The sequence below is a fragment of the Elephas maximus genome, chromosome 19 (assembly GCF_024166365.1).
Source record: "Elephas maximus indicus isolate mEleMax1 chromosome 19, mEleMax1 primary haplotype, whole genome shotgun sequence".
In the NCBI taxonomy this organism is placed as follows: Eukaryota; Metazoa; Chordata; class Mammalia; order Proboscidea; family Elephantidae; genus Elephas; species Elephas maximus.
In genome coordinates, this window is record NC_064837.1 from 70,291,793 (window position 1) to 70,317,816 (window position 26,024).

Genomic DNA, 26,024 nt, shown 5'->3' on the forward strand with positions numbered 1-26,024 from the left:
GTCCTCACCCCTCTCTTCTTGCCTGTCCCCAGTGTGGCCTCTTCCTTAGTTGTGTGAGTCGTTCCGTCAAATGAGCGGGTGCCCTTTCAGTCCCCTGTGGCTCCCGGAAGCAGCTGACTCAGTGGGAATCCAGGAGCACCTCTGGGAGTTTGCTGTAGAATTGGACTGGCCAAAGCAAAGGCCTCGTCCTTCATTGATGGAGTGGGTCTGAAAGCCTTCCCGAGCCCACCACTCAGTGTCTGAGGGGTGTGTTCACTGGACGTCTCCTCTGTCTCCTTACAGCTTCTTTCTTGAGGGTCTCCAAGGAGCGCCTCTATTTTCTGTTGAAGAAGCAAGAAGAGAACATGTACAATCTGAAGGAGTGGGTACTACGGGAAGCGTCCAATCAGGAAGCCCTCCAGGAGGCGGGCACGTTCAGGTACTATGATGAAAGGAAACAAGGGCGTGGCTTAAAGGTGGTGGCAGAGAGCTCACCCTCCTGCCTGCATCTTCTCCCAACCTGGGAAGTGCAGTGAGACATGTCCTTGTTACATGCTCAGTAATTCAAAGCTTTAATTCTTTTTTCGAAAGAGCACAGGATGAATCTGGATGGTGACTCTTTGAGGCTATTTGTTTCTACTTTTGTGTGTTTAAAATTGTTCATGATAAAAAATAGGACATGTCTTGTAGAATGGTAAACATTCACCAGCTTGTCATAAACCGCTGAAGTGGACACTGTTTCAGGTCATTAAATTAAGATGGTGACATGCAGGGAGGGGACAGAAATGATCTCCCCAGGGCTTCTGTGTAAAGTAACGGTGACCTCAGAAAGAGAATCCAGGAGGATTCCTTTATCATCCATGGTCCTTTCTCCGTAAAACCTTGACCCTTCCCTCAGCAGTAAATCTTGATGACCTCTGAAGAGGTCACATGTCCTGGAGGAGAAGGGATGGCTCCGGGTCCCATATGAACAGTCCACCCATCCCTGGTTGGCAGTCTCCTCTTAGACCAGTGACTTAATCACTCTGGCAGTTCATCTTCTCCTTATCTCTAAAAGGAAGTTTACCTACTCTGTGAGGCTCTTCCAGGCCCAGCTTCTCTGACCGGGATCTGAGTCGGCTTTGGGCACAGGCCTCTGTGTGGCCAGCAGGAGGGGACAGCAGTGAATACCACCATTAAATGGACAGTGGGAGCTTATTTATGCTGGTTTCGTTATCATAGGAGGTTTTTGCTCCTGCTTTTTTCTGTAGTTATCCTTAATTTCTTTCCTAATTGTATCTTCTGAGGGAATTTTATAAGATCAGGTATGAGCCTAGAAGTATTTTCCTTTTCCTTGGTTATGCCTTATAGATTGTATTCGTATTTTTAAAATTCTGTATTTTCAGTCTCCCCTTTCACTGACTGCCCCTTCAGTTTCTGAACTTCCTAAACCTGCCAGGTGTTCAAAGCTGTCCTGGGGGCCCCACTTTTCACTGCACTGCTGCAGCCGCAGCACTGAGCACTGCCTTGCTCTCACTCGGTGGCTGCCGGCACAGTCCGAGCAGCATCTGCACCTACCGGAAGGAAGTGCATCCGCTGAATTCGCCTGTCGCAGCAGTCAGCCGTGTGCTAGGAGCCTGCTGGTCTTATGCCTTTGATGACTGACTCTACTCACCATCCCAGTGCATTCTGGTCTTGGATCTATTGCTCTTTCCACGTTAAACAGTCCAACTCTTTATAGTCTTAATTTCTCCCACTCCCAGCTCTGTATATATCTCCGGGTACAGCTGAATAATCCTCAACCACTGCCCCACTTCTCCCCCAGCCAGCTGTTATCTGTCACTTTTCTAGTCTTCTACATTTTTTCCATTTCAGTATTTTTCCATAAACCAAGTGATCTCTTAGATCACCGGCATGCTTTGTTTTCTCAGTAGATGTTTCTAAATTCTCTCCAAGTTTCTGTGCACTATATACTTAAAAAAACTACTCCTTTAATTCTTTTTAAAATAGAGCCTACATTTTTCTTCCCAACATCAGTTATCTAGTCATAAATTTCTTATGCTTTACTACAAGAATTTTGAAATGATTTAGTTTTTTTGTTATATATAAACATATAACTACAAAATGTAGTTAGCAAATCAATTAACAACAAAATATATACACATATATTTATATAATACTCAGATCTCATCAACAACAACAACAACAAAAACTAAGTCCTAAATAAATATGTGCTGTCTTGTCTAACATGATCTGAAATTTACTTTGGTCTCTTCTTCTTTATTATATTCTATCCACAACTGATTTCTTTCTCACAATAACATTTTTTCCAAATGAATTTGATAATTACTGTCTTTATTCATGGAATCTTAGGATGACTTCCTCTGAGAAATAGTTGTATAACAAAGCAAATACTACTTGGCCTTTTAAATCAACTAACTACAGTGTATTAGATTAAAAGTAAGCTCCAATTCAGTCCTGCTTCTAATCCTGGAAATTTCCAATTCTGAGTGTCTTTTCTAGTACTTAAAGGTGATAAAAATTTCAATTTATAGCTATAGCTATGGTGTGCAAATTAGAAGACGAGGTGTTTTGTGATACTTCAAGGAGGAGCCAGATGTCAAAAGACAACAGGAATCCCACACTAATAAACGAATAATTTGTTTAATAAGGATCAGCACAAAGCTGGTTCCTATGAGGCAGAGGTCAAAGATGTCCCAAATGTCCAACTTTCCCAAGCTGCTTTACTGCTCCGACATCTCTAACATCAACTACTCCCTCTCCTCTCTGTACTCTCGCTCCTGTGTTAAAATTAGGTTCCCTAAATTGCTATAACGTCTCACGGAACTCATGAACCGAACCATAAAAAGGAAATGGCTTACACGGCTGCGGAGGCTAGAAAGTCCCAGATTCGTGGGTCAGGCATAGTCTTCTCCCTGGCCCTCAGTCTCTGCCCAAACCCACTCAGGTTTCCAGCTGCATAGGCCTGGAAGCCCACTGCACCATCTCTCCTGCAGGTCTCTGCTGCCGGTCCCTGCTGCCGGTCTACGCTTCCTTGGTGGTGGTAGGCTGTTCTCTTTCCCACCTCTGGGGTGGCTCATTTCAAGCCCAATGGGATGGCAAAACTGGCCAATCCCCGTGGTGGGCTACAATTACCCTATCACACAGTCCTGCCCAATCATATGGGAGGGAGTTACAAGATCATGGCTAGAAAGGCCACATGAGCATAATTCATTACACTGCACTGATTATACTGTAACAGAGCTGACCTCTCTCCCATGATTACGCTGTAACAGGCCACCTGCTCTCCCATGATTACACTGTAACAGGCCGCCCTCTCTCCATGATCACACTGTAACAGGCCGCCCTCTCTCCATGATCACACTGTAACAGGCCGCCCTCTCTCCATGATCACAGTGTAACAGGCCGCCCTCTCTCCATGATCACAGTGTAACAGGCCACCCTCTCTCTGTGATTACACTGTAACAGGCCACCTGCTCTCCCATGATTACACTGTAACAGGCCGCCCTCTCTCCATGATCACAGTGTAACAGGCCACCCTCTCTCTGTGATTACACTGTAACAATCCGCCCTCTCTCCGTGATAACACTGTAACAGGGCCACCCTCTCTCTGTGATTACACTGTAACAATCCGCCCTCTCTCCATGATCACACTGTAACAGGGCCACCCTCTCTCCATGATTATATGGTAACAGGCAGCCCCCTCTCCCATGATTACACTGTAATAGGCCAGCTTCTCTCCCGTGACTACACTGTAACAGGCTGCCCTCACTCCATGATTCCATCCTCTCTCCTCTGCTACAGGCATACCCTTTGGAAGCGGGTCCAGACTGTGGTGACCCCTCTCCTGGCCAGTATGATATCTTTCATCGACAGAGATGGCAACCTTGAGCTACTGATCAAGCCAGATTTTCCACCCTGGGCGAGAGATCTCTGGATGTTTATTTTCAGTGATGTTAAGCTTCTCGACATCCCTCCTGTGAGGCATGATACAAGGTGAATGAAAAACATTTTATTACGGGAAGCAGAAAAATATCATAGCTTTGCAGCAATCTTAAGATGCTCTGGGAAGTATTTGATGAAATACAGGCATCTGTTTTAGAATCACATTTAAGTTCACTCATTTTGCTGCCTAAATGGTGATGGCATTACCGTCACAAAAGTAAGTACAGACGTTCTGAGAAATCGCTTTGTTTCACTCTCAGCTTCCTCGATTTCCCTGCTAGGGGAGCACCCGTTAGAGTGCAGAGAGCTGAACTCACCCTCACATACAGTCAAGCATCTGCAGTTAGGAGAGCCGTTTGGTGTGTGTTCCTTCCCTGCTCTTCACACTCCATGGTGGGCACCTATCCCTGAGGCTGATCTGGTGGGCTCGTGCTTAGCTGGCCTCCCAGAAGCTTCCTATTTGGACCACAGGGGGGCTTCTATTCAGGAGTGGGCTGTTTGAAGAACATCTAAGCAAATGGAATTCAGAATTGCCAGTGGAGACACTTATTTAGAAGACAAGACACTGTTGATGACCATGAAAGACGGACCCACCAGAAAAGCCATGCCTCTACGTGCAGGGGGAGGGGAGCAGCGCCCTGGAAGGTAACACTGGTGGTGCAATGGTTAACTGCTTAGCTGCTAACTGAAAAGTTTGCAGTTCAAACCAACCCAGCGGCTCTACAGGAGAAAGACCTGGTGATCTGTTCCCATAAAGATTTCAGCCTAGAAAACCCTATGGGGCACATCTACTCTTTTGCATGGGGTCACTATGAAAGGAAATTGACTCAGTGGCATCTAACAACAGTAGATGCTGGAAGACCTAGTTTTGTCTGACCCTTGGGCAACTTCTTGGCCCTCCCAGTCTTGGCTTGTTTTCGTTGTTGTTTGTAAAGCAAAGTGATGACATTAAGGTAATCCTTTAGTTCCTCGAACAGAAACCATTAGCTGTTACTAAGTAGCAAAGTGGACAAACGGGCTGACTTTGGAGTCACTGAAGCCCCTTATTTTTGAGGATTGAAAGGAATTGGCATCAGTGGTAGATCTCGTCCTGTCTCGAGTGACATCCCACTAACCATATTCTTTGTCCTCCTTTGGCTCCATAGATCTAAGAGTGAGATGTTCTGCATTGTGGTGCAGAATGACATGAAGCTTTCAGAGAATGACGTCCCATTTAGCTGGAGAATCAAGGACTACCTAGAGGAGCTTTGGGTCCAGGCTCAGTACATCACAGATGCTAAAGGTGAGGCCGCCATGAAGGCTCAGTATACCATAGATGCTGAAGGTGAGGCCATTGTGAGGGCTCAGTTCACCACAGATGCTGAAAGTGAGGCCACTGTGAGGGTTCAGTACACCACAGTTGCTGAAGGTGAGGCCACCATGAGGGCTCAGTACACCACAGATGCTGAAGGTGAGGCCACCGTGAGGGCTCAGTTCACCACAGATGCTGAAAGTGAGGCCACTGTGAGGGTTCAGTACACCACAGTTGCTGAAGGTGAGGCCACCATGAGGGCTCAGTATATGACAGATGCTGAAGGTGAGGCCACCACGAGGACTCAGTATACCACAGATGCTGAAGGCGAGGCCACTGTGAGGGCTTAGTACACCAAGATGCTGAAGGTGAGGCCACCATGAGGGCTCAGTACATAACAGATGCTGAAGGTGAGGCCACCGTGAGGGCTCAGTACACCATAGATACTGAAGGTGAGGCCACTGTGAAGGCTCAGTATATCACAGATGCTGAAGCTGAGGCCATCTTGAGATAGGCAAGTCAGTCTTTTACTCACAAAGCAACTGTCTTATAATAAACCAGCACAAACAAGTGACTGCTATATTGTGAGGGTAATTTTGGAGTGTGTGGTTTTGACATTTTCCTGGGGGAAGAGCATGGAATGTATGGAATTCCTTAGTTTTGACATTTCTGCTGAAGGAATGAAAGACTCCAGCAGGCATCAGAATCCTTGAAGTCGCATGGCCAAGCACCTGTGAGATGTGTTTAGTAACGTGGTGGCCAGGAATGTGGTGATATGGGACATGTCTGGCAGGAAGAGAACCTGTCACCCTGTCGTAAGTTGACTATTCCCCATCTGAGGCTCTGGACGGCTGGGGTGGCAGGACTCAGGAGGTATCACCACTGAAACCTTTCTCAGCATCTGCTACAGCTAGAGTAGAGCATCTTCTTCCTCCAAACAGACTGTCTGTGTTGCTCCTGACTCGCACAGCCCAGACACAGCACTTTGTCCTGCTGTCAGACGCCAAGGAGTCTGGCCATAGTCATTTGAGGAAGCCCAATGATAACACAGCATTTTTTGGAAAAGTCATCCTTCATGTATACAGAGTACTGCCTTAAAAATAATACAGTTCAAGGGCGGAGCCAAGATGGCAGAGAAGTCAGACGATTCCGGTGACCCCTCTTACAACAAAGACCTGAAAAACAAGTGAAATGATTATATACATGACAAGCTAGGAGCCCTGAACATCAAAGGCAAAGTGAGAAAACAGACTGAGCAGCAGGGGGAAGGAGAGACGATTCAGAAGCAGCAAGGAGTTGCCGGACCTGAACTGCTGGAAAGCCTCAGGCACCATTCCCTGGAGCGACCGCAGCAGGGCTGGCAGTAGTGTTCCAGGTGCAGTTTCCTCAGGGAGAGATGGCAAGCCACACAGCCTACTGACACCTCTGAAACCAGAGAACAGCGCTCTTGGCAAAAGCTAAGTACTCACATTTATCTTACCGCATCCCCAGCCCCTAAGCTGGCTTCAGTGGCTATTGATTTCCTTGGGCCTGAGATAGGTCCTGCCATGCATCCTGAGCCATTCTCCCAGCCTTGGAGAGGGAACACATTCACAACTGGGGGAAGAGATAATCTGCCAGCTCCACTAACCTGGAGAGCTCAGGACAGAAGTGGCTCCTGTCCAGGCATAAACAGTCTATGGACTTTGAATACCTTTCCCCTCTGCATGGACCTGTGTGGGCCCATTTCAGGAGAATAAGTCCTTGTCGGCAGACTGCAACTGTTTCAGCTGTGCGGTGGAGAGGTGTGTTTGATGTTTGACACCACTTTGCCTATTAAACAGGGTCCTCACCTACCCACATCAGGGGCCTAGGGACTGGTGGCTGCACCCACATCACCTAGCCACCTGCAACAAGGGTACAATGACAAGTGGTACCTCCAAGTCCTTACACCTAAAAGCATTGGGTGCCCATGGTGTGGCTGCAGAACCCACCTACCTGTACACTCTAGGGAACAGTGCGGCACTTTCCTCACAGACACTTGGGGGATGGTTGTCAGTCCCCTGCCTTATTCAGAGCGTGACCCCCTCCTGCAACCAGATACCTGTACCTACATCAATCACCCCTGCCCCTCTAAGACTGTAGGACAGAGCCTGTACCACACACTGGATGGCCAACTACCTGGACACCTGAGCTGAATCCATACAAGAAAAGTGAACAGACTCCTAGGCTCATATACCTGGTAACAGCTCTAGCCATCTGGTGAGAGGACATTAGAGCTTCAGAGGTGAAAATAATCAAGCTAGCTCACTCAAGTAGCCTATTTGGGCATATCAAAACAAAACAAACCAAGAAGCTAGGATACAGGAAGCAAACATTAAATAAATTAATACAATAACTTACAGATGGCTCGGAGACAACAGTCAATATCAAATCACCTAAAGAAGCACACCATGATCGCTTCAACAAGCCCTCAAAACAAAGAATCAAGGAATCTTCTGGATGAAGGTGTATTCCTGGAATTAGCAGGTACAGAATACAAAAGATTAATATACAGAACTCTTCAAGAGATCAGGAATGAGATCAGGCAAAATGCAGAACAATCCAAGGAACACACAGATGAAACAGTTGAAGAAATTTAAAAGGTTATTCAAAAGCATAATAAAAAAGTTTAATAAGCTGCACAAATCCATAAAGAGACAGCAATCAGAAATTCAGAAGACTAATAATAAAATTACAGAATTAGACAACTCAATAGAAAGTCAGAGGAGCAGAAATGAGGAAGTTGAAGGTAGAATTAGTGAGACTGAAGATAAAAAAACTTGGCACCAATATATTCAAAGAAAAATCAGATAAAAGAATTAAAAAAAATGAAGAAACCCTAAGAATCATGTGGTATTCTACCAAGGGAAATAATCTACGAGTGATTGGATTACCAGAACAGGGAGAGATAACAGAACATACAGAAGGAATTGTTGAAGATTTGTTGGCAGAAAACTTCCCTGATATTGTGAAAGATGAGAAGATATCTATCCAAGATGCCCATTGAACTCCACATAAAGTACATTTTAAAAGAAAGTCACCAAGACATATTATAATCAAACTTGCCAAGACCAAAGATAAAGACAATTTTAAGAGTGGCTAGGGATAAATGAAAAGTCACCTACAAAGTACAGTCAATAAGAATAAGCTCACACTACTCGGCAGAAACCATGCAGGCAAGAAGGCAACTTATATAAAGCACTGAAGGAAAAAAATTTCCAGCCAAGAATCATATATCCAGCAAATCTGTCTCTCAGATACGAAGGCAAAACTAGGAAATTTCCAGATAAAAAGTAGTTTAGGAAATTCGTGAAAACCAAACCAAAACTACAAAAATACTAAAGGGAGTTCTCTAGTTAGAAAATCAATAATATCAGATATCAACCCAAGACTAGAACACAGGACAGAGCAACCAGATGTCAACCCAGATAGGGAAATCCCCAAAATAAATCAAGATTAAAAAAGCACTCAAAACAGGGAAACTGAGATGTCATATGTAAAAGAAGTCAACATTAAAACAATAAAGAGCGACTAAAAAATGGATTCATAGATCTTTCATATGGAGAGAAGTCTAGGTGATATACATAAATCAAAATTAGGTTTAAACTTAGAAAAATAGGGGTAAAAATTAAGGTAACCACAAAGGAGACTATCCTACCCATTGAAAGAAAATGCGAGAAAAAAATAAAGACTCAGCAAAAACAAAATCAACAACAACGAATGAGAGGAAAAGACAACATATAAACTACTCAGCACAAAAAATTAAGTGGGAAAAAGAAACTGTGAAGAACACACAAAAAAAGACGTCAAAATGCCAGCACTTAACTCATACCTATTCATAATTACACTGAATGTAAATGGACTAAACGTACCAATAAAGAGACAGAGAGTGGCAGAATGGATAAAAAAACACAATCTATCTATATGCTGCCTACAAGAGACACACCTTACACTTAGAGAAACAAACAAAAACTCAGAGGATAGAAAAAAAATATATCAAGCAAACAACAATCAAAAAAGAGCAGGAGTGGCAATATTAATGTTTGACAAAATAGACTTTAAAGTTAAATCCACCACAAAGGATAAGGAAGGACACTTTATAATGATTAAAGGGACAATATTCCAGGAGGATATAACCATATTAAATATTTATGCACCCAATGACAGGGCTGCAAGATACATTAAAAAAAAAACAAAAAAACTCTAACAGCATTGAAAAGTGAGATAGACACCTCCATGATTATAGTAGGAGACGTCAACGCACTACTTTTGGTGAAGGACAGAACATCCAGAAGGAAGCTCAGTAAAGGCACAGAAGATCTAAATGCCACAATCAACCAACCTGACCTCGTAGACATATACAGAACACTCCACCCAACAGCAGCCAAGTGTAATTTCTTTCCAGCGCACATGGAACATTCTCTAGAATAGACCACATATTAGGTCATAAAGCAAGCCTTAACAGAATCCAAAACATTAAAATATTACAAAGCATCTTCTCTGACCAGAAGGCCATAAAAGTAGAAATCAATAACAGAAAAAGCAGGGAAAAGAAATCAAACACTTGGAAACTGAACAATACCCTGCTCAAAAATGACTGGGTTATAGAAGACATGAAAGATGGAATAAAGAAATTCATAGAATCCAATGAGAATGAAAACACTTCCTATCAGAACCTGTGGGACACAGCTAAAGCAGTGCTCAGAGGTCAATTTATATCAACAAATGCACACGTACAAAAAGAAGGAAGGGCCAAAGTCAAAGAATTACCCCTACAACTTGAAAAAATAGAAAAAGAGCAACAAAAGAAACCCTAAGGCACCAGAAGAAAGCAAATAATAAAAATTAGAACAGAATTAAATGAAATAGAGAACAGAAGAACAACTGAAAGAGTTAACGACCAAAAGCTGGTTCTTTGAGAAAATTAACAAAATTGATAAACCACTGGGCAAACTGACAAAAGAAAAACAGGAGTGGAAGCAAATAATCCAAATAAGAAATGAGATGGACTATATCACAACAGACCCAACTGAAATTAAAAGAATCGTATCAGATTACTATGCAAAATTGTACTCTAAGAAATTTGAAAACCTAGAAGAAATGGATGGATTTGAAGAAACACACTACCTACCTAAACTAACACAAACAGAGATAGAACAACTAAATACACCCATAACAAAAGAAGAGATTGAAAAGGTAATTAAAAAACTCCCAACAACAAAAAAACCGTGGCCCGGATGGCTTTACTGCAGAGGTCTATCAAACTTTCAGAGAAGAGTTAACACCACTACACTAAAGGTATTTCAGAGCTTAGAAAAGGATGGAATACTCCCAAACTCATTCTATGAAGCCAGCATATCCCTGATACCAAAACCAGGCAAGACACCACAAAAAAAAGAAAATTACAGACCTATATCTTTCATGAACTTAGATCCAAAAATCCTCAACAAAATTCTAGCCAATAGAATTCAACACTATATTAAAAAAAAAAAAAATTCACCATGACCAAGTGGGATTCATACCAGGTATGCAGGGGTGTTTCAGTATTAGAAAAACAATTAATGTAATCCATCATATAAATAAAACAAAAGACAAGAACCACATGATCTTATCAATTAATACAGAAAAGGCATTTAACAAAGTCCAACACCCATTCATGATATAAACTCTCCTCAAACTAGGAATAGAAGGAAAAATCCTCAATATAATAAAGGACATTTATATGAAGCCAACAGCCAACATGGAGAGAGTCTGAAAGCATTCCCATTAAGAGCAGGAACCAGACACAGATGCCCTTTATCACCACTCTTATTCAACACTGTGCTGGAGGTCCTAGCCAGAGCAATTAGGCTAGTTAAAGAAATAAAAGGCATCCAGATTGGTAAACAAGAAGTAAAAGTATCTCTTTTTACAGATGACATGATCTTAAACACAGAAAACCCTAAAGAATCCTCAAGAAAACTACTGAAACTAATACAAGAGTTCAGCAGAGTATCAGGATACGAGATAAACATACAAACATCAGTTGGATTCCTCTACACCAAGAAAAAGAACATCGAAGAGGTAATCATCAAATCAATACCATTTACAGTAGCCCCCAAGAAGATAAAATACTTAGGAATAGAATCTTACCAGAGACGTAAAAGACCTATACAAAGAAAAGTACAAGACACTACAGCAAGAAACCAAAAGAGACCTCCATAAGTGGAAAAACATACCTTGCTCATGGATAGGAAAACCCAACATTTAAAAACATCTGTTCTATCAAAAGCAATCTATAGATACAATTCTAATTCAAATTTCAACGACATTTTTTAATGCAATGGAAAAACAACTCACCAACTTCATATGGAAGGAAAAGAGGCCCGAGATAAGTACAGCAATACTGAAAAAGAAAAACTAAGTGGGAGGCCTCACACTACCTGATTTTAGAACCTGTTATACCGCCACAGTAGTCAAAACAGTCTGGTACTAGTACAACAACAGATACATAGACCAATGGAACAGAACTGAGAATCCAGCCATAAATCCATCCACATATGAGCAGCTGGTATTTGACAAAGGCCCAATGTCAGTTAAATGGGGAAAAGACAGTCTCTTTAACAAATGGTGCTGGCATAACTGGATACCCATCTGCAAAAAAATGAGAAACAAGCCCAAGAGACAGAAGGGGCCACATAAACCAGAGACTACATCAGCCTGAGACCAGTAGGACTAGATGGTGCCCGGCTACAACCGATGACTTCCCTGACAGGGACCAAAACAGAGAACCCCTGAGGGAGCAGAAGAGCAATGGGATTCTGACCTCAAATTCTCAATAAAAAGACCAGACTTAATGGTCTGACAGAGACTAAATGTACCCCAGAGGTCATGGTCGCCGTATCTTCTGTTAACCCAAGACAGGAACCATTCCCAAAGCCAACTCTTCAGACAGGGATTGGACTGGACTATGGGATAGAAAATGATACTGGTGAAGGGTGAGCTTCTTGGATCAAGTAGACACATGAGACTATGTGGGCTGCTCCTGCCTGGAAAAGAGATGGGAGGGCAGAGTGGGTCAGAAGCTGGCTGAATGGACACGAAAATAGAGAGTGGAGGGAAGGAGTGAGCAGTCTCAATACAGAGAGAGCAACTAGGAGTATATAGCAAGGTGTGTATAAGTTTTTGTATGAGAGACTGACTTGGTTTGTAAACTTTCACTTAAATCACAATAAAAATTAAAAAAAAAAAATGAAACAAGACCCATACCTCACACCATGCACAAAAATGAACTCAAAATGGATCAAAGACCTAAATGTAAAATCTAAAACTATAAAGATCATGGAATTAAAAATAGGGACAATGCTAGGAGCCCTAATACATGGTAGGAGTAGTATACAAAACATTACTAACAGTGCACAAACACCAGAAGAGAAACTAGATAACTGGGAGCTCCTAAAAATCAAACACCTATTCTCATCCAAAGACTTTACTGAAAGAGTAAAAAAGATTACCTACAGACTGAGAAAAGTTTTTAGCTATGACGTTTCCGATTAGTGTCTGATCTCTAAAATCTACATGATACTGGAAAAACTCAACAACAAAAAGACAAATAACCCAATTAAAAAATGGGGAAAGGATATGAACAGGCACTTCACTAAAAAAGACATTCAGGTAGCTAACAGATACGTGAGGAAATGCTCACGATCATTAGCCATTAGAGACATGCAAAGCAAAACTACAGTGAGATTCCATCTCACTCCAACAAGGCTGGCATTAATCCAAAAAACACAAAATAATAAATGCTGGAGAGGTTGTGGAGAGATTGGAACACTTATACACTGCTGGTGGGAATGTAAATTGGTACAACCACTTTGGAAATGGATTTGGTGCTTCCTTAAAAAGCTAGAAATAGAACTACCATACGATCCAGCAATCCCAATCCTTGGAATATATCCTAGAGAAATAAGAGCCTTTACATGAACAGATATATGCATACCCACGTTTATTGCAGCACTGTTTACAATAGCAAAAAGATGGAAGCAAGCAAGGTGCACATCAACGGATGAATGGATAAATAAATTATGGTATATTCACACAATGGAATACTATGCACTATGCATTGATAAAGAACAATAAAGAATCCATGAAACATTTCATAACATGGAGGAATCTGGAAGGCATTATGCTGAGTGAAATTAGTCAGTTGCAAAAGGACAAATATTGTATGAGACCACCATCAGAACTCAAGAAATAGTTTTAAACAGAGAAGAAAATAATCTTTGATGGTTACAAGAGTGGGGAAGGAGGGAGGGAGAGGAATTTTCACTAATTAGATAGTAGACAAGAACTATTTTAGGTGAAGGGAAAGACAGGAGAGGTCAGCACAACTGGACTAAACCAAAAGCAAAGAAGTTTCCTGAATAAACCGAACACTTCAAAGGCCTGCGTAGCAGGGACTGGGGTTTGGGGACCACGATTCCAGGGGATATCTAGGTCAACTGGCATAAAAAAATCTATTGAAACGTTTGCGTCCCACTTTGGAGAGTGGCATCTGGGGTCTTAAACGCTAGCAAGCCGACATCTAAGATGCATCAATTGGTCTCAACCCACGTGGAGCAAAGGAGAATGAAGACCACCAAAGACACAAAGTAATTATGAGCCCAAGAGACAGAAAGGGCCACTTAAACCAGAGACTACATCAGCCTGAGACCAAAAGAACTAGATGGTGCCTGGCTACAACCGATGACTGCCCTGACAGGGAACACAACAGAGAACCCCTGAGGGAGCAGGAGAGCAGTGGGATGCAGACCCCAAATTCTCATAAAAAGACCAGACTTAATGGTTTGACTGAGACTAGAAGGACCCCAGAGGTCATGGTCCCCAGACCTTCTTTTAGCCCAAGACAGGAACCATTTCCAAAGCCAACTCTTCAGACAAGGATTGGACTGGTCTATAAGATAGAAAATGATATTTTGGTGAGGAGTGAGCTTCTTGTATCGAATAGACACATGAGACTATGTGGGCAGCTCCTCTGGAGGGGAAATGAGAAGGCAGAGAGGGACAGAAGCTGGCTGAATGGACACAGAAATACAGGGTGGAGAGGAGTGTGCTGTCTCATGGGGAGAGCAACTAGGAGTATATAGCAAGGTGTATATAAATTTTTGTATGAGAGACTGAAAAAAAATAATACAGGTCGAAATATTCAAAGATGAACTAATTTTTCTAGGTAAGATCTCTGCCACTTTTTCTGAACAAACCTGAAACAGTTTCTTACCTGATGATGACAGTAGCTCTCTTTTTCAGGGCCACACCCTAACTGACCTTGCTTTTCTATAACAACATGTGATTTGGGGCCAGCACCTCACCCCTATGAGGCAGATGTTTCCAGTTTATGCGTCATAGAACCCCAGCCCCACTCATTCCTGATTCCTTTGGATGCTTGGTTCCTGAAGCATGTTATGACATAATAAATGTGCAACAAAAACTTGGTCTGCTTCAGATACTTTATCTTTTGGTGGCTCCCTAGGTTGTTCATGGCTTAAATTTAACATCGATTTTGCCTGTGTCTGTTATCCCACTAGAAAAATGTCTAAAGCATCTAGAAAATGATTATCCCTTTCATTCTGCCTAAAATCAGGCAGCTCTCTCCCCTTCGTCTGTGAGCTACCGTTCAACAGAACCTTATCCCCTGGTAACACTTACAGAGTCACTGCTCCCTGCCCAAGAGAAGTTGAGGTGTTCCGATGTAAGGAAAGAGCCACGATCTAGATTCTTTTCCCGAGCCATTCTTTGCTTTCCTGTCTGCAGGACTGCCAGAGAAGCTGGTGGAAATCTTTCAGCAGACTCCTCTGGGCAGGTTTCTCACCCAACTCAGTGGAGAGCAGCAGCAAACACTTCTTTACTGGTACTTGAAGGACTTCCTTCTCTTGACCATGAGTGTGTCTACCTGGGATGAATTAAAGGTAACCAGTGACTGTGGGGGCCAGTGCGAGGCTTGTGTAATGTGGACTGGATGCAAATACAGGGAAAAGGTCATTTTTGATGTAAAAGCATGCACTGAGAGCTTTCTGTTATTCAGTTTCTACGAATGGCTCTGTGGTCTTGCATCGACCAGCTGAAAGCAGCATCAGGAAGGCCAGAGGAAAGGGTGTCCCTGCCATGGGTGCACCTTGCCTATCAGCACTTCAGGAGCCGGCTGCACAACTTCTCCAGGATCCTGGCTGTTCATCCCCAAGTTCTAGGCAGCCTGACGGAAAGAACACAGAACTGCAGCCTGCCTGAGTGTGAGATGGTACGTCCCCTCTTGGGCACACTAAGCTGCTTAGAGGCCCAGGACTCAGCCGTCTTGGAGTCTGAGGGTTCTTCCAACCCCACCCTGCGAAAGGCAAACTTATAGGTTATGTTGCTGTCAGTTCTCAAGTCGATTCTGACTCATGGCGACCCCATGTGTGCAGAGTAGAACTGAGCTCCATAAGGTTTTCAAGGCTGAGACCTTTTGGTAGCAGATCACCAGGACTTAATACATGGCACCTCTTGGGGGGAGTTTGAACTGGTAACGTTTCGGTTAGCAGTCCGGCACTTAACAATTTATGCCACCCAGGGGCAAGTTTATAGGCCAGGTCCCAAGTGGGAGACTTCTTCATGGCACATAGATGTCAGTGTAATTCAGAGATTTAAGAACATCACACAGCAGCTCAGGATTTGGGGGTCGGGGGAGCACAGCCACCTGGCCACTGCCTGTTCTCCGTCCATCTCTGCAGACGCTGGATGCGCTTGCCGCCGTGGCCTGTGCTGAGATGCTGACGAGAGACACCCTGCGGCCGAGCCCTCAGGCCTGGCTGCAGATGGTGAAAAACCTGTCCACTCCACTGGAGTTCCTCTGTTCTGAAGGGCACATGCGAGGCAGCGGAAACAAAACCACAGTGCTTGTCAGGGAGCTGAGGTGAGGCTGGGGCATCAGCACCCATGCACTTAGCGTGTGCTCAGGTAAGGCCCGGGCATCAGCACCCACACACTCAGCATATGCTCAGGTGAGACCCAGGTATTGGCACCCACACACTCAGCGTGTGCTCCGGTGAGGCCGGGTTTCGGCACCCATACACTCGGCAGCAAGTGCTCCATCTGGCCCCTGTGAGCAAGCACAGCAGACAGCTGCCCCAGGAAGGGCTTCTCCTTCCTCGCTCACTCACCACGAACCACACCCCTGTTCTCTGCGGCATCACTAGGAACCAGAGGAGAGTGGAACTGCATGCTTAGGGACCTCTGTGTAATGGGGACATGAAGGTCAGCAGATCGTCATGGTCCTGTGCAAGCAATGCTGTAACAGAAAGGACACCCGGCCCAGACAGTAGGGACACATAGCCCAGACAAAGGGACAAGCAGTAGAGCTGACTTTCCCTGGGAGATAATCCCTGAGTCTCGCTCTCAGGCTGGGTCAGACCTACTGGGTGCAGGCCTGCAGCAGGACCACAGAGGCGGGCAGGGGGCAGCATGGGGGAAGCACAGGGCATGTGATGCTCAGTGTGTGTGGCCACACATCCCAGGGGAAGAGGAGGGAGTATCCAGTCTTCCGGGCCAGAGGCAGGTCTTCTCTCCCACCATCTGCACGTACCGTGGGTCCTGTTCTTTCTTTGAATGCCCGGCCTGGCCCGGCTGCCCTCCTCCCTCTCCTGTATGTCTCAGGCTCTGTCCCCCAAAATGAGAGAGTGACATCCCTCTTTCAACAGGACCCAGTGGAGTCGGATTTTTTCTGTTGCCCTCTTCGTGGAGCATGTGCTCCTGGGGACGGAGAGTCAGATCCCTGAGCTGCGGCCGCTGGTGACTGACTATGCCAACTCCCTCAACAAGGTGAGCACCAATCTGCCTCCTTCCAAAACGAGGAGCACAGAAACCTAGCCTGACCTCTGTCTGCAGGCTAGTAGGCCCCTCTCAGCTCGCTGCCACGTTTATCTGGAAGTGCAAAGCAAAGTAATTTCATCATGGAGGCCGTTAAATTTCCAATGTTTAATTACACGCCCTCCTGGGTGCTAATCAGAGTGTGTCCTGTAGGGCTCAGTCACAGGAACAGGATCTCCTGTAGTAACGGGGTGCACAGCGGGACTCCTGCTGGGAACAGAGGCTGGCAGAGCCACTTCCAGGGAGGGGGAAGGAGGAGTGGGCCCCACTCGGGCTCAGCGGGTGGCTCCCTGGAACTGCCACCACTGCCATTGTCAGGAAGACAGGGAGGCCAGAGAATGCCACCGGGGTCTTGGACTTCAAGAGCACAGTGCTATTGATGGAATCAAAGAAACAGCCCCTTGTCACCCTTCTAGAGCTCATGATGGGACAGGACAGTGCCCTTGCAGAAAAAGCCACCACTTGTATAACCAGGCTTCCTAGTGGTGACCTTCTCAGCAAAAGGTGGTTTCTGTTTGTCTACAACCTGTGAACTTCACACGAGAGCCCCAGCTAGCTACTCAGTTCATTTTGACTTTAGCCCAGACAAGGATAAAACAAGAACAGAAAATTATAGACCGAAATTTCTTATTAACGAAGATGAAAAAAAGTTATGAAGTATTAATAAATCAAATTTAGCAGGGTATTAAACACACAGAGACACACACACACACACACACACCATCATCAGTTACACAACAGATTAAAAGATAAACTCCGTATGATTATTTCAGAACGTGCAGAAAAAGCAATAAAATTCAACACTGACTCGTAATTTGAAAACTAAAACGCTCTTGGCCAACTAGGAGTGGAAGGAACCAGTCCTTAAGCTAGTACTGCCTCAGGGTGTACATAAAACCAAAAAAACCCCAAACCCACAAGGGTGTATATACATAATACAAAAACATCGACAGCAAGCCGGCATAACCACAAAAGCCCGGACGCCTACCCATTCAACCCACAGTCCTGTACACTGAAGACGTGCATTTCCTAGAAATAGTGCATCTACTATTAAATCTATACTCTAGAGAAATTTCCTGCCTGGACTTGAGGAGACACACACGAATGTTGGGTACAGAATGGTTTGCAATTGCAAAAACTTGCAAATGTTTTAAATCCCACTAATGGGTCTATTCACTGGTGGGTGCCACGTAGGCGCAGGCGTGGATGACGGGAAACAACACACACCAGTGAAAGTGGCAAAGCCGCAGAAGCCTATTACAGAGTGACATCATTGGTACGCAGTTTAAAACCATGCAAAGCAAGTAACACACTGTTTATGCAAGCCTATGTATGTCATAGAAGTAGGAATTCAGGAATATAGTATTGCTGGGGAGGGAACACACAGTGACCGGAACCGACTCGATGACAACAGGTTTCGTTTGTTTTGGCGGGGAGGGGAAGGAGGGAAATGCCAGCAGAAAGGGGTGCACGTGGAGTTCCAACTGTATCTGTAATGTTTTGGTTCTTTAAAAAATGACCTAAAACAAACATTCCAATATATTGAAATGGGGGGCAAGTGGAGGGAACCTTAAAAGAACAAGAAAGAGAAGAAGGGAAAAAATCAGAAGTTGAGAATTTAGCCTTCTCCCCAAAAGCAGCAGAATCACAAAGCAAAGGCATTCAAAGTTAAAGAAAACTGTTAAAAACAAACCAAAAAAAGACCTTACCCTGCAAACTAAACAACAGTCCTAACTGTCCCCATCTCAGCCAGCTGGCAGAATGGATGTTGTACTTCTTTCCTTTGGGAAACTGCCTGCCCGGCCGACCTCTGCCCTTCTTCACTGCTAATTAGATTCCTCCTTGCCATTCAGTGTCTGCAAGATAACTCTGACATCAAGACCCACAGGCCTTTTATGGCTGTAGTGACTACTCTCTGTGAATGTAAGGACCAGGCCAGCAAGACTTTCACCAGGTGAGGTCTCTGACTTGGGATCCATAAAGGAGAATCCTGATCTGTCTGTATTTTTAGCTTGTGGTGGCCAACTTCTCTGCTTTAGGACTGATCTCCACCCTTCTTGGCTTCTAGGTTTGGAGTTCAGCCGTGCCCCATTTGCCAGGGAGATGTACAGGATCCTGTCTGCCTGCTCTGTGACCATGTATATTGCCAAGGTTGCATCAAAACCTGGCTCATCCCAGGGCGGATGAGATGCCCCTTGTGTTTAGATGGCTTGCCAGACAACTTCTCCCTGACTGTTTCCCAAGTGCACAGGTAAAAACCTTTTCTCTTAAAAAGCTTCCTCTTTTTTTTTTTTTTTCTTTCTAAAAACACAGTATTCAGAAATACAAACTTTATTAACCTTCTCCGGGTAGAAAACCTGACTTCCAAGAGCTATCATAGGAGGCTATTGCTCTTGTATATCTTTATAAACATTTAGTGTTTCAAAATTATTCTCTGCCTAAGACATGTGCCTGGTACAGATTTGAGAGACAGCAAAATCAGAAGAAATTAATCAGAAAGTTATAAACTAAAAAAAGCCATCACAAAAGACCCAATAAATTTAGACGCAGCTGGTTTGTGCTATACACTCATCCACTCCGTTCTGTGGCCTGAAGGCGGAACCAGCTCCTGTCTGGATAAATGCTTTCGGCAGCAGGTGGTTAGATTAGCTGGAGCTCTGTAGGTTTAGCAGTCCTCATCCCTGATCTGTAAATGCTTGGTTTTCCTTCCCTTCTCCTCCCCTCTGATGCCTCCTGGAAGTGGGGCATAAGGCAAGCCTAGGGGATGAGTTCTCTGACATACTTTTGGAATATTAAGGGTAGTGCTGCCTGGTGCAAGTGATCAAAGTATTCCTGGAAGAAGATGACCCTAAATGGTGTCTGTGGCAGTTTTGAAGACCCCCCCAAAAGCCAAATCCATTGCTGTCAAGTCAATTCCAACTCACAGCAACCCTATAGGACAGAGTAGAATTGCCCCATAGTTTCCAAGGAGTGCCTGGTGGATTTGAACTGCCGACTTTTGGTTTAGCTACGGCTGTAGCTCTTAACCACTACACCACCAGGGTTTTGAAGGCCAGCTCTAACCAATGGAAAGAGCTACTTGCATCTTTTCATGTACAAACAAAATGCCATCCAATCCCAAATTGTTCTGTATGGAGGGACTTTGGAGCAAATTCTACAAGTGTTTTGACTGTGTTTTTCCACCAATCCGAAGGGATGCCATAGAGAAACACGCCCGATTCCGGCAGATGTGCAACAGTTTCTTTGTAGACTTGGTTTCCACCATGTGTTTCAAAGATAACACTCCACCTCAGAGGGATGTCATCATGGCTCTGCTGTCTTTACTCTTTGTACAAAAGGAGCTCTTGAGAGAGGCCTCCCCAAGTAAGTTGCTTTCTTCTTATAGACCTAAAACTCAGTTCTTCACCTCATCTTTGCATGTCTGATGAACACTGAGCTACCTTTTTTTTCTGGTTTAAGGACACTGTGAACACACAAAATCTCTCTCTCCATTTGATGATGTAGTGGATAAGACTCCTGTCATCCGCTCAGTGGTACTGAAACTGCTTTTGAAGTACAGGTAAGAGCAACTCGCTTTGGGAATTGCTTCTAGAAAGCTTTGACTCTGCCCCTTCCCCCATCATGGCTTTCTCTTTGCTGCCAAGCTTTCTTTTCATGATTAGTAGCTAGTTTATAATTTTGAGAAGCTTTTTCAACAAGAGACCACATGTGCTTTTATCTATATTGGTTGTGTGTTTACACATTTTCACACAGAGGCAAATGTGTTTGGCATAGCCAAAGTACATATTTAGCAAAGTAGAAAGCAGACAACTGGGAAAGTACCATGATGTTCTGAAATGTGCAGGAGCCCATGAGTCAGGAATCTGGGATTCTGATCCTAGTTCTACAACAACCTAGTTTTTGTGACGTTAGAATAGTAACTTAGAATCTCTATCACCCTCAATTTTCCAGATGCTTTTTAAGAGTTGTTTCAATTCTTGAATTTTTCTGATTCTGAGTGGGGAGAGAAGCACCTATGAGCAGGTGCTGAAGCTTAATGGTCTTGTCAAATTATTATATTTTAGAAAATTCTTGGCATATCTGTATTCATAAGGCCTCTTTCAGAAGATCCTCAGTACCCTCAGCCTGAATCGTGACTTGACAGCATATACTTTGAAGCATTGGCAAAATCAAAATACTGTTTAAGACAAGTTCTTACAGCAACAGCTGTTTCCAGCTTTCATGTCTAAAAGTAGACTCAGAAGAGATTAGATTTATATATAAGGTGGATCCACTGCATTTTTGTCTATGGACATTTCATTTTGCTCCTTTTCCATCAGTTATGAAATAGTCTGTTTGAAGAAGCCTGTCACTGAAGGAAAACAACCTAAGGTGTTTATTGCTAATGATAAAATTCAAGATTTTAAGCTAAAATTAAAATTTTCTAAAACTTATATCCACCACCTTAAGCTTGTCAGCTTTCCGGTAATTAACAGACTTTCTGATGAGATCAGTGGTGATATTAATGCCTGCGAGTTTTAGGATATATTGTAGAGTAAGAACATGCCGACATTTGGAAGATTTCCGTAACTCCGTGAACCAGTATTTTACAAATGACCATTGTCTGATGTCACAAAATCATACATGGATCCCCACCCTCCCCCCAAAAAAGGCATTGATTTTTCAGTGTAACAGACTATGAAAAGTGCATTGATATAGCTACAGATTTCACATTGCAACTGACCTTTAGAAATGACCATTTATCAAGTTTTCGTATAGTATCAAAGAATAGTATCCACAATTCACCCTGTGGGACACGAACCTTCCCTTTTCTAACTACGTAACTGTAATCTTCACATACTTAAATATATCTCCACTGACTGAAAACAGAAGCAGAGATGAAAGTTCAGCTAACTTTCATTAAGCCAGGCCTTAAGGATATTTACAGCAGTGTAAAACAAAGCCACTGTTTTCATTAATTAATTTTTGTTATGGAAAACAGTTTATTTTTCATTAAAAAATAATGTTATATATTTTAACATACAGTGTGGGTTATTGTTATCTTTAATGAATTGAGAAGTATTTTTGAAATTTCTGTTTTAATTCCTAATGCTATAAATATCAATAGATATAACCCACATAAACAAAAGTTCTTTGGGGTTCTCCATACTTTTTAAGACTGCAGAGTGGTGTTGAGATGAAAAAGTTTGAGAACAGCTGATCTAAAATATGGAATTTTACATTCCTCCAATATTATGATAAAATGGTTTCAATAAAATTAGGTGGGGCGGAGCCAAGATGGCGGACTAGGCAGACGCTACCTCGGATCCCTCTTACATCAAAGACACGGAAAAACAAGTGAATCGATCACATACATAACAATCTACGAACCCTGAACAACAAACACAGATTTAGAGACGGAGAACGAACTAATACGGGGAAGCAGCGATTGTTTCCAGAGCCTGGAGCCAGCATACCAGTCAGGTACGGCACAAGCACAGAGACCTGCTCCACCCCCCTGAACTAACCCCGGGAGGGGGACTAGCCGGTTCCACGGGCGGCGTGGGACGCAGCCGTTAGGAGAAGTCCCCGGGAGGCAGTGACTGATCTTGGAGCAGAAAGAGCAGCACCCGAGCCGGGGAACCGTCCCACAGGGATTTGGACTGCACGCAGGTACGCCATAAACACGGAGAGTTGCTCCACCCCCTGAACTAACCCCGGGAAGGTGACCATCCGGGTCACGCGGGCGGCGTGGGACGCAGCCGGTAGGAGAAGTCCCCGGGAGGCAGCGACTGGTATTGGAGCGGGGAGAACAGCGTTCCAGCCGGGACACTCGGTCGCGGCACAAGCACGGGGAGCTACTCCACCCATCTGAACTAACCCCGGGAGGGGGCCCACCTGGTTCACGGGGGCGGCACGGCCACGCGGCTGGAGGGACGAGAAGTCCCCGGGAGGCAGCGACTGATTTTGGAGTCGAGAGTGCACCGTCCCAGTAGGGGAGCCTTGACGCTGGGCGTGGGGCTGGAAGTGGAGGATCTGACCGTGACTCCAGCGGGCCAGACCCCCCGGGGGCAATCTCCACACAGACAGCACACATAGGCGACGCGCCCGCGGGAATCTCAGATATAATAGTCTTTCCAAGCAAGACAAGCAACTCTGGCTATATTCTGAGGTGCTACTCTCCTATCTCTCTGTTCCCTCCCCCACCCTCCCCAGGCGGCTTCATTAACATCTGAATAGCCTGAGCCAGAGGGAGAACTCTGATAGGGATCTGACTGCAGTTTTTTTTTAGCAGATTTTCTGGAAAAACTAGTTTCCCAGTGATGGCTCGGAGACAACAATCCATATCAAACCACTTAAAGAAGCAGACCGTGACAGCTTCTCCAACTACCCAAACAAAAGAATCAAAATCTTTCCCAATTGAAGATACAATTTTGGAATTATCAGATACAGAATATAAAAAACTAATTTACAGAATGCTTAATGATATCACAAATGAAATTAGGATATCTGCAGAAAAAGCCAAGGAACACACTGATAAAACTGTTGAAGAACTCAAAAAGATTATTCAAGAACATACTGGAAAAATTAATAAGTTGCAAGAATCCATAGAGAGACAACATGTAGAAATCCAAAAGATTAACAATAAAATAACAGAATTAGACAACACACTAGGAAGTCAGAGGAGCAGACTCGAGCAATTAGAATGCAGACTGGGACATCTGGAGGACCAGGGAATCAACACCAACATAGCTGAAAAAAAATCAGATAAAAGAATTAAAAAAAATGAAGAAACCCTAAGAATTATGTGGGACTCTATCAAGAAGGATAACCTGCGGGTGATTGGAGTCCCAGAACAGGGAGGGGGGACAGAAAACACAGAGAAAATAGTTGAAGAACTTCTGACAGAAAACTTCCCTGACATCATGAAAGACGAAAGGATATCTATCCAAGATGCTCATCGAACCCCATTTAAGATTGATCCAAAAAGAAAAACACCAAGACATATTATCATCAAACTCACCAAAACCAAAGATAAACAGAAAATTTTAAAAGCAGCCAGGGAGAAAAGAAAGGTTTCCTTCAAGGGAGAATCAATAAGAATATGTTCTGACTACTCAGCAGAAACCATGCAGGCAAGAAGGGAATGGGACGACATATACAGAACACTGAAGGAGAAGAACTGCCAACCAAGGATCATATATCCAGCAAAACTCTCTCTGAAATATGAAGGCGAAATTAAGATATTTACAGACAAACACAAGTTTAGAGAATTTGCAAAAACCAAACCAAAGCTACAAGAAATACTAAAGGATATTGTTTGGTCAGAGAACCAATAATATCAGATATCAGCACAACACAAGGTCACAAAACAGAACGTCCTGATATCAACTCAAATAGGGAAATCACAAAAACAAACAAATTAAGATTAATTAAAAAAAAATACACATAACAGGGAATCATGGAAGTCAATAGGTAAAAGATCACAATAATCAAAAAGAGGGACTAAATACAGGAGGCATTGAACTGCCATATGGAGAGTGATACAAGGCGATATAGAACAATACAAGTTAGGTTTTTACTTAGAAAAATAGGGGTATATAATGAGGTAACCACAAAAAGGTATAACAACTCTATAACTCAAGACAAAAACCAAGAAAAACGTAACGACTCAACTAACATAAAGTCAAACACTATGAAAGTGAGGATCTCACAATTTACTAAGAAAAACGCCTCAGCACAAAAAAGTATGTGGAAAAATGAAATTGTCAACAACACACATAAAAAGGCATCAAAATGACAGCACTAAAAACTTATTTATCTATAATTACCCTGAATGTAAATGGACTAAATGCACCAATAAAGAGACAGAGAGTCACAGACTGGATAAAGAAACACGATCCATCTATATGCTGCCTACAAGAGACACACCTTAGACTTAGAGACACAAACAAACTAAAACTCAAAGGATGGAAAAAAGTATATCAAGCAAACAATAAGCAAAAAAGAAGAGGAGTAGCAATATTAATTTCTGACAAAATAGACTTTAGACTTAAATCCACCACAAAGGATAAAGAAGGACACTATATAATGATAAAAGGGACAATTGATCAGGAAGACATAACCATATTAAATATTTACGCACCCAATGACAGGGCTGCAAGATATATAAATCAAATTTTAACAGAACTGAAAAGCGAGATAGATACCTCCACAATTATAGTAGGAGACTTCAACACACCCCTTTCGGAGAAGGACAGGACATCCAGTAAGAAGCTCAACAGAGACACGGAAGATCTAATTACAACAATCAACCAACTTGACCTCATTGACTTATACAGAACTCTCCACCCAACTGCTGCAAAATTTACTTTTTTTTCTAGCGCACATGGAACATTCTCTAGAATAGACCACATATTAGGTCATAAAACAAACCTTTGCAGAGTCCAAAACATCGAAATATTACAAAGCATCTTCTCAGACCACAAGGCAATAAAACTAGAGATCAATAACAGAAGAACGAGGGAAAAGAAATCAAATACTTGGAAAATGAACAATACCCTCCTGAAAAAAGACTGGGTTATAGAAGACATCAAGGAGGGAATAAGGAAATTCATAGACAGCAACGAGAATGAAAATACTTCCTATCAAAACCTCTGGGACACAGCAAAAGCAGTGCTCAGAGGTCAATTTATATCAATAAATGCACACATACAAAAAGAAGAAAGAGCCAAAATCAGAGAACTGTCCCTACAACTTGAACAAATAGAAAGTGAGCAACAAAAGAATCCATCAGGCACCAGAAGAAAACAAATAATAAAAATTAGAGCTGAACTAAATGAATTAGAGAACAGAAAAACAATTGAAAGAATTAACAAAGCCAAAAGCTGGTTCTTTGAAAAAATTAACAAAATTGATAAACCATTGGCTA

The 26,024-nt window shown here is 43.2% G+C and overlaps 1 protein-coding gene across 5 annotated transcripts in view; it reads left to right on the top strand.

The window, feature by feature from the left end:
* Positions 1–26,024, top strand: part of RNF213 (ring finger protein 213) — a 135,679-nt gene that overhangs the window by 84,424 nt on the left and 25,231 nt on the right. For all 5 annotated transcript variants that reach the window (XR_007514234.1, XM_049861496.1, XM_049861497.1 and 2 more), the window contains 11 exons: positions 283–418; positions 3,784–3,975; positions 5,070–5,206; positions 15,026–15,180; positions 15,297–15,509; positions 15,979–16,160; positions 16,945–17,065; positions 18,967–19,067; positions 19,182–19,364; positions 20,307–20,476; positions 20,573–20,672. Coding sequence is in view for 4 of the 5 variants with exons in the window: in XM_049861496.1 (XP_049717453.1) it covers positions 283–418; positions 3,784–3,975; positions 5,070–5,206; positions 15,026–15,180; positions 15,297–15,509; positions 15,979–16,160; positions 16,945–17,065; positions 18,967–19,067; positions 19,182–19,364; positions 20,307–20,476; positions 20,573–20,672 (1,690 nt within the window). In the remaining variant the exon portion in view is untranslated. The remainder of the gene's footprint in view (positions 1–282; positions 419–3,783; positions 3,976–5,069; positions 5,207–15,025; positions 15,181–15,296; positions 15,510–15,978; positions 16,161–16,944; positions 17,066–18,966; positions 19,068–19,181; positions 19,365–20,306; positions 20,477–20,572; positions 20,673–26,024) is intronic.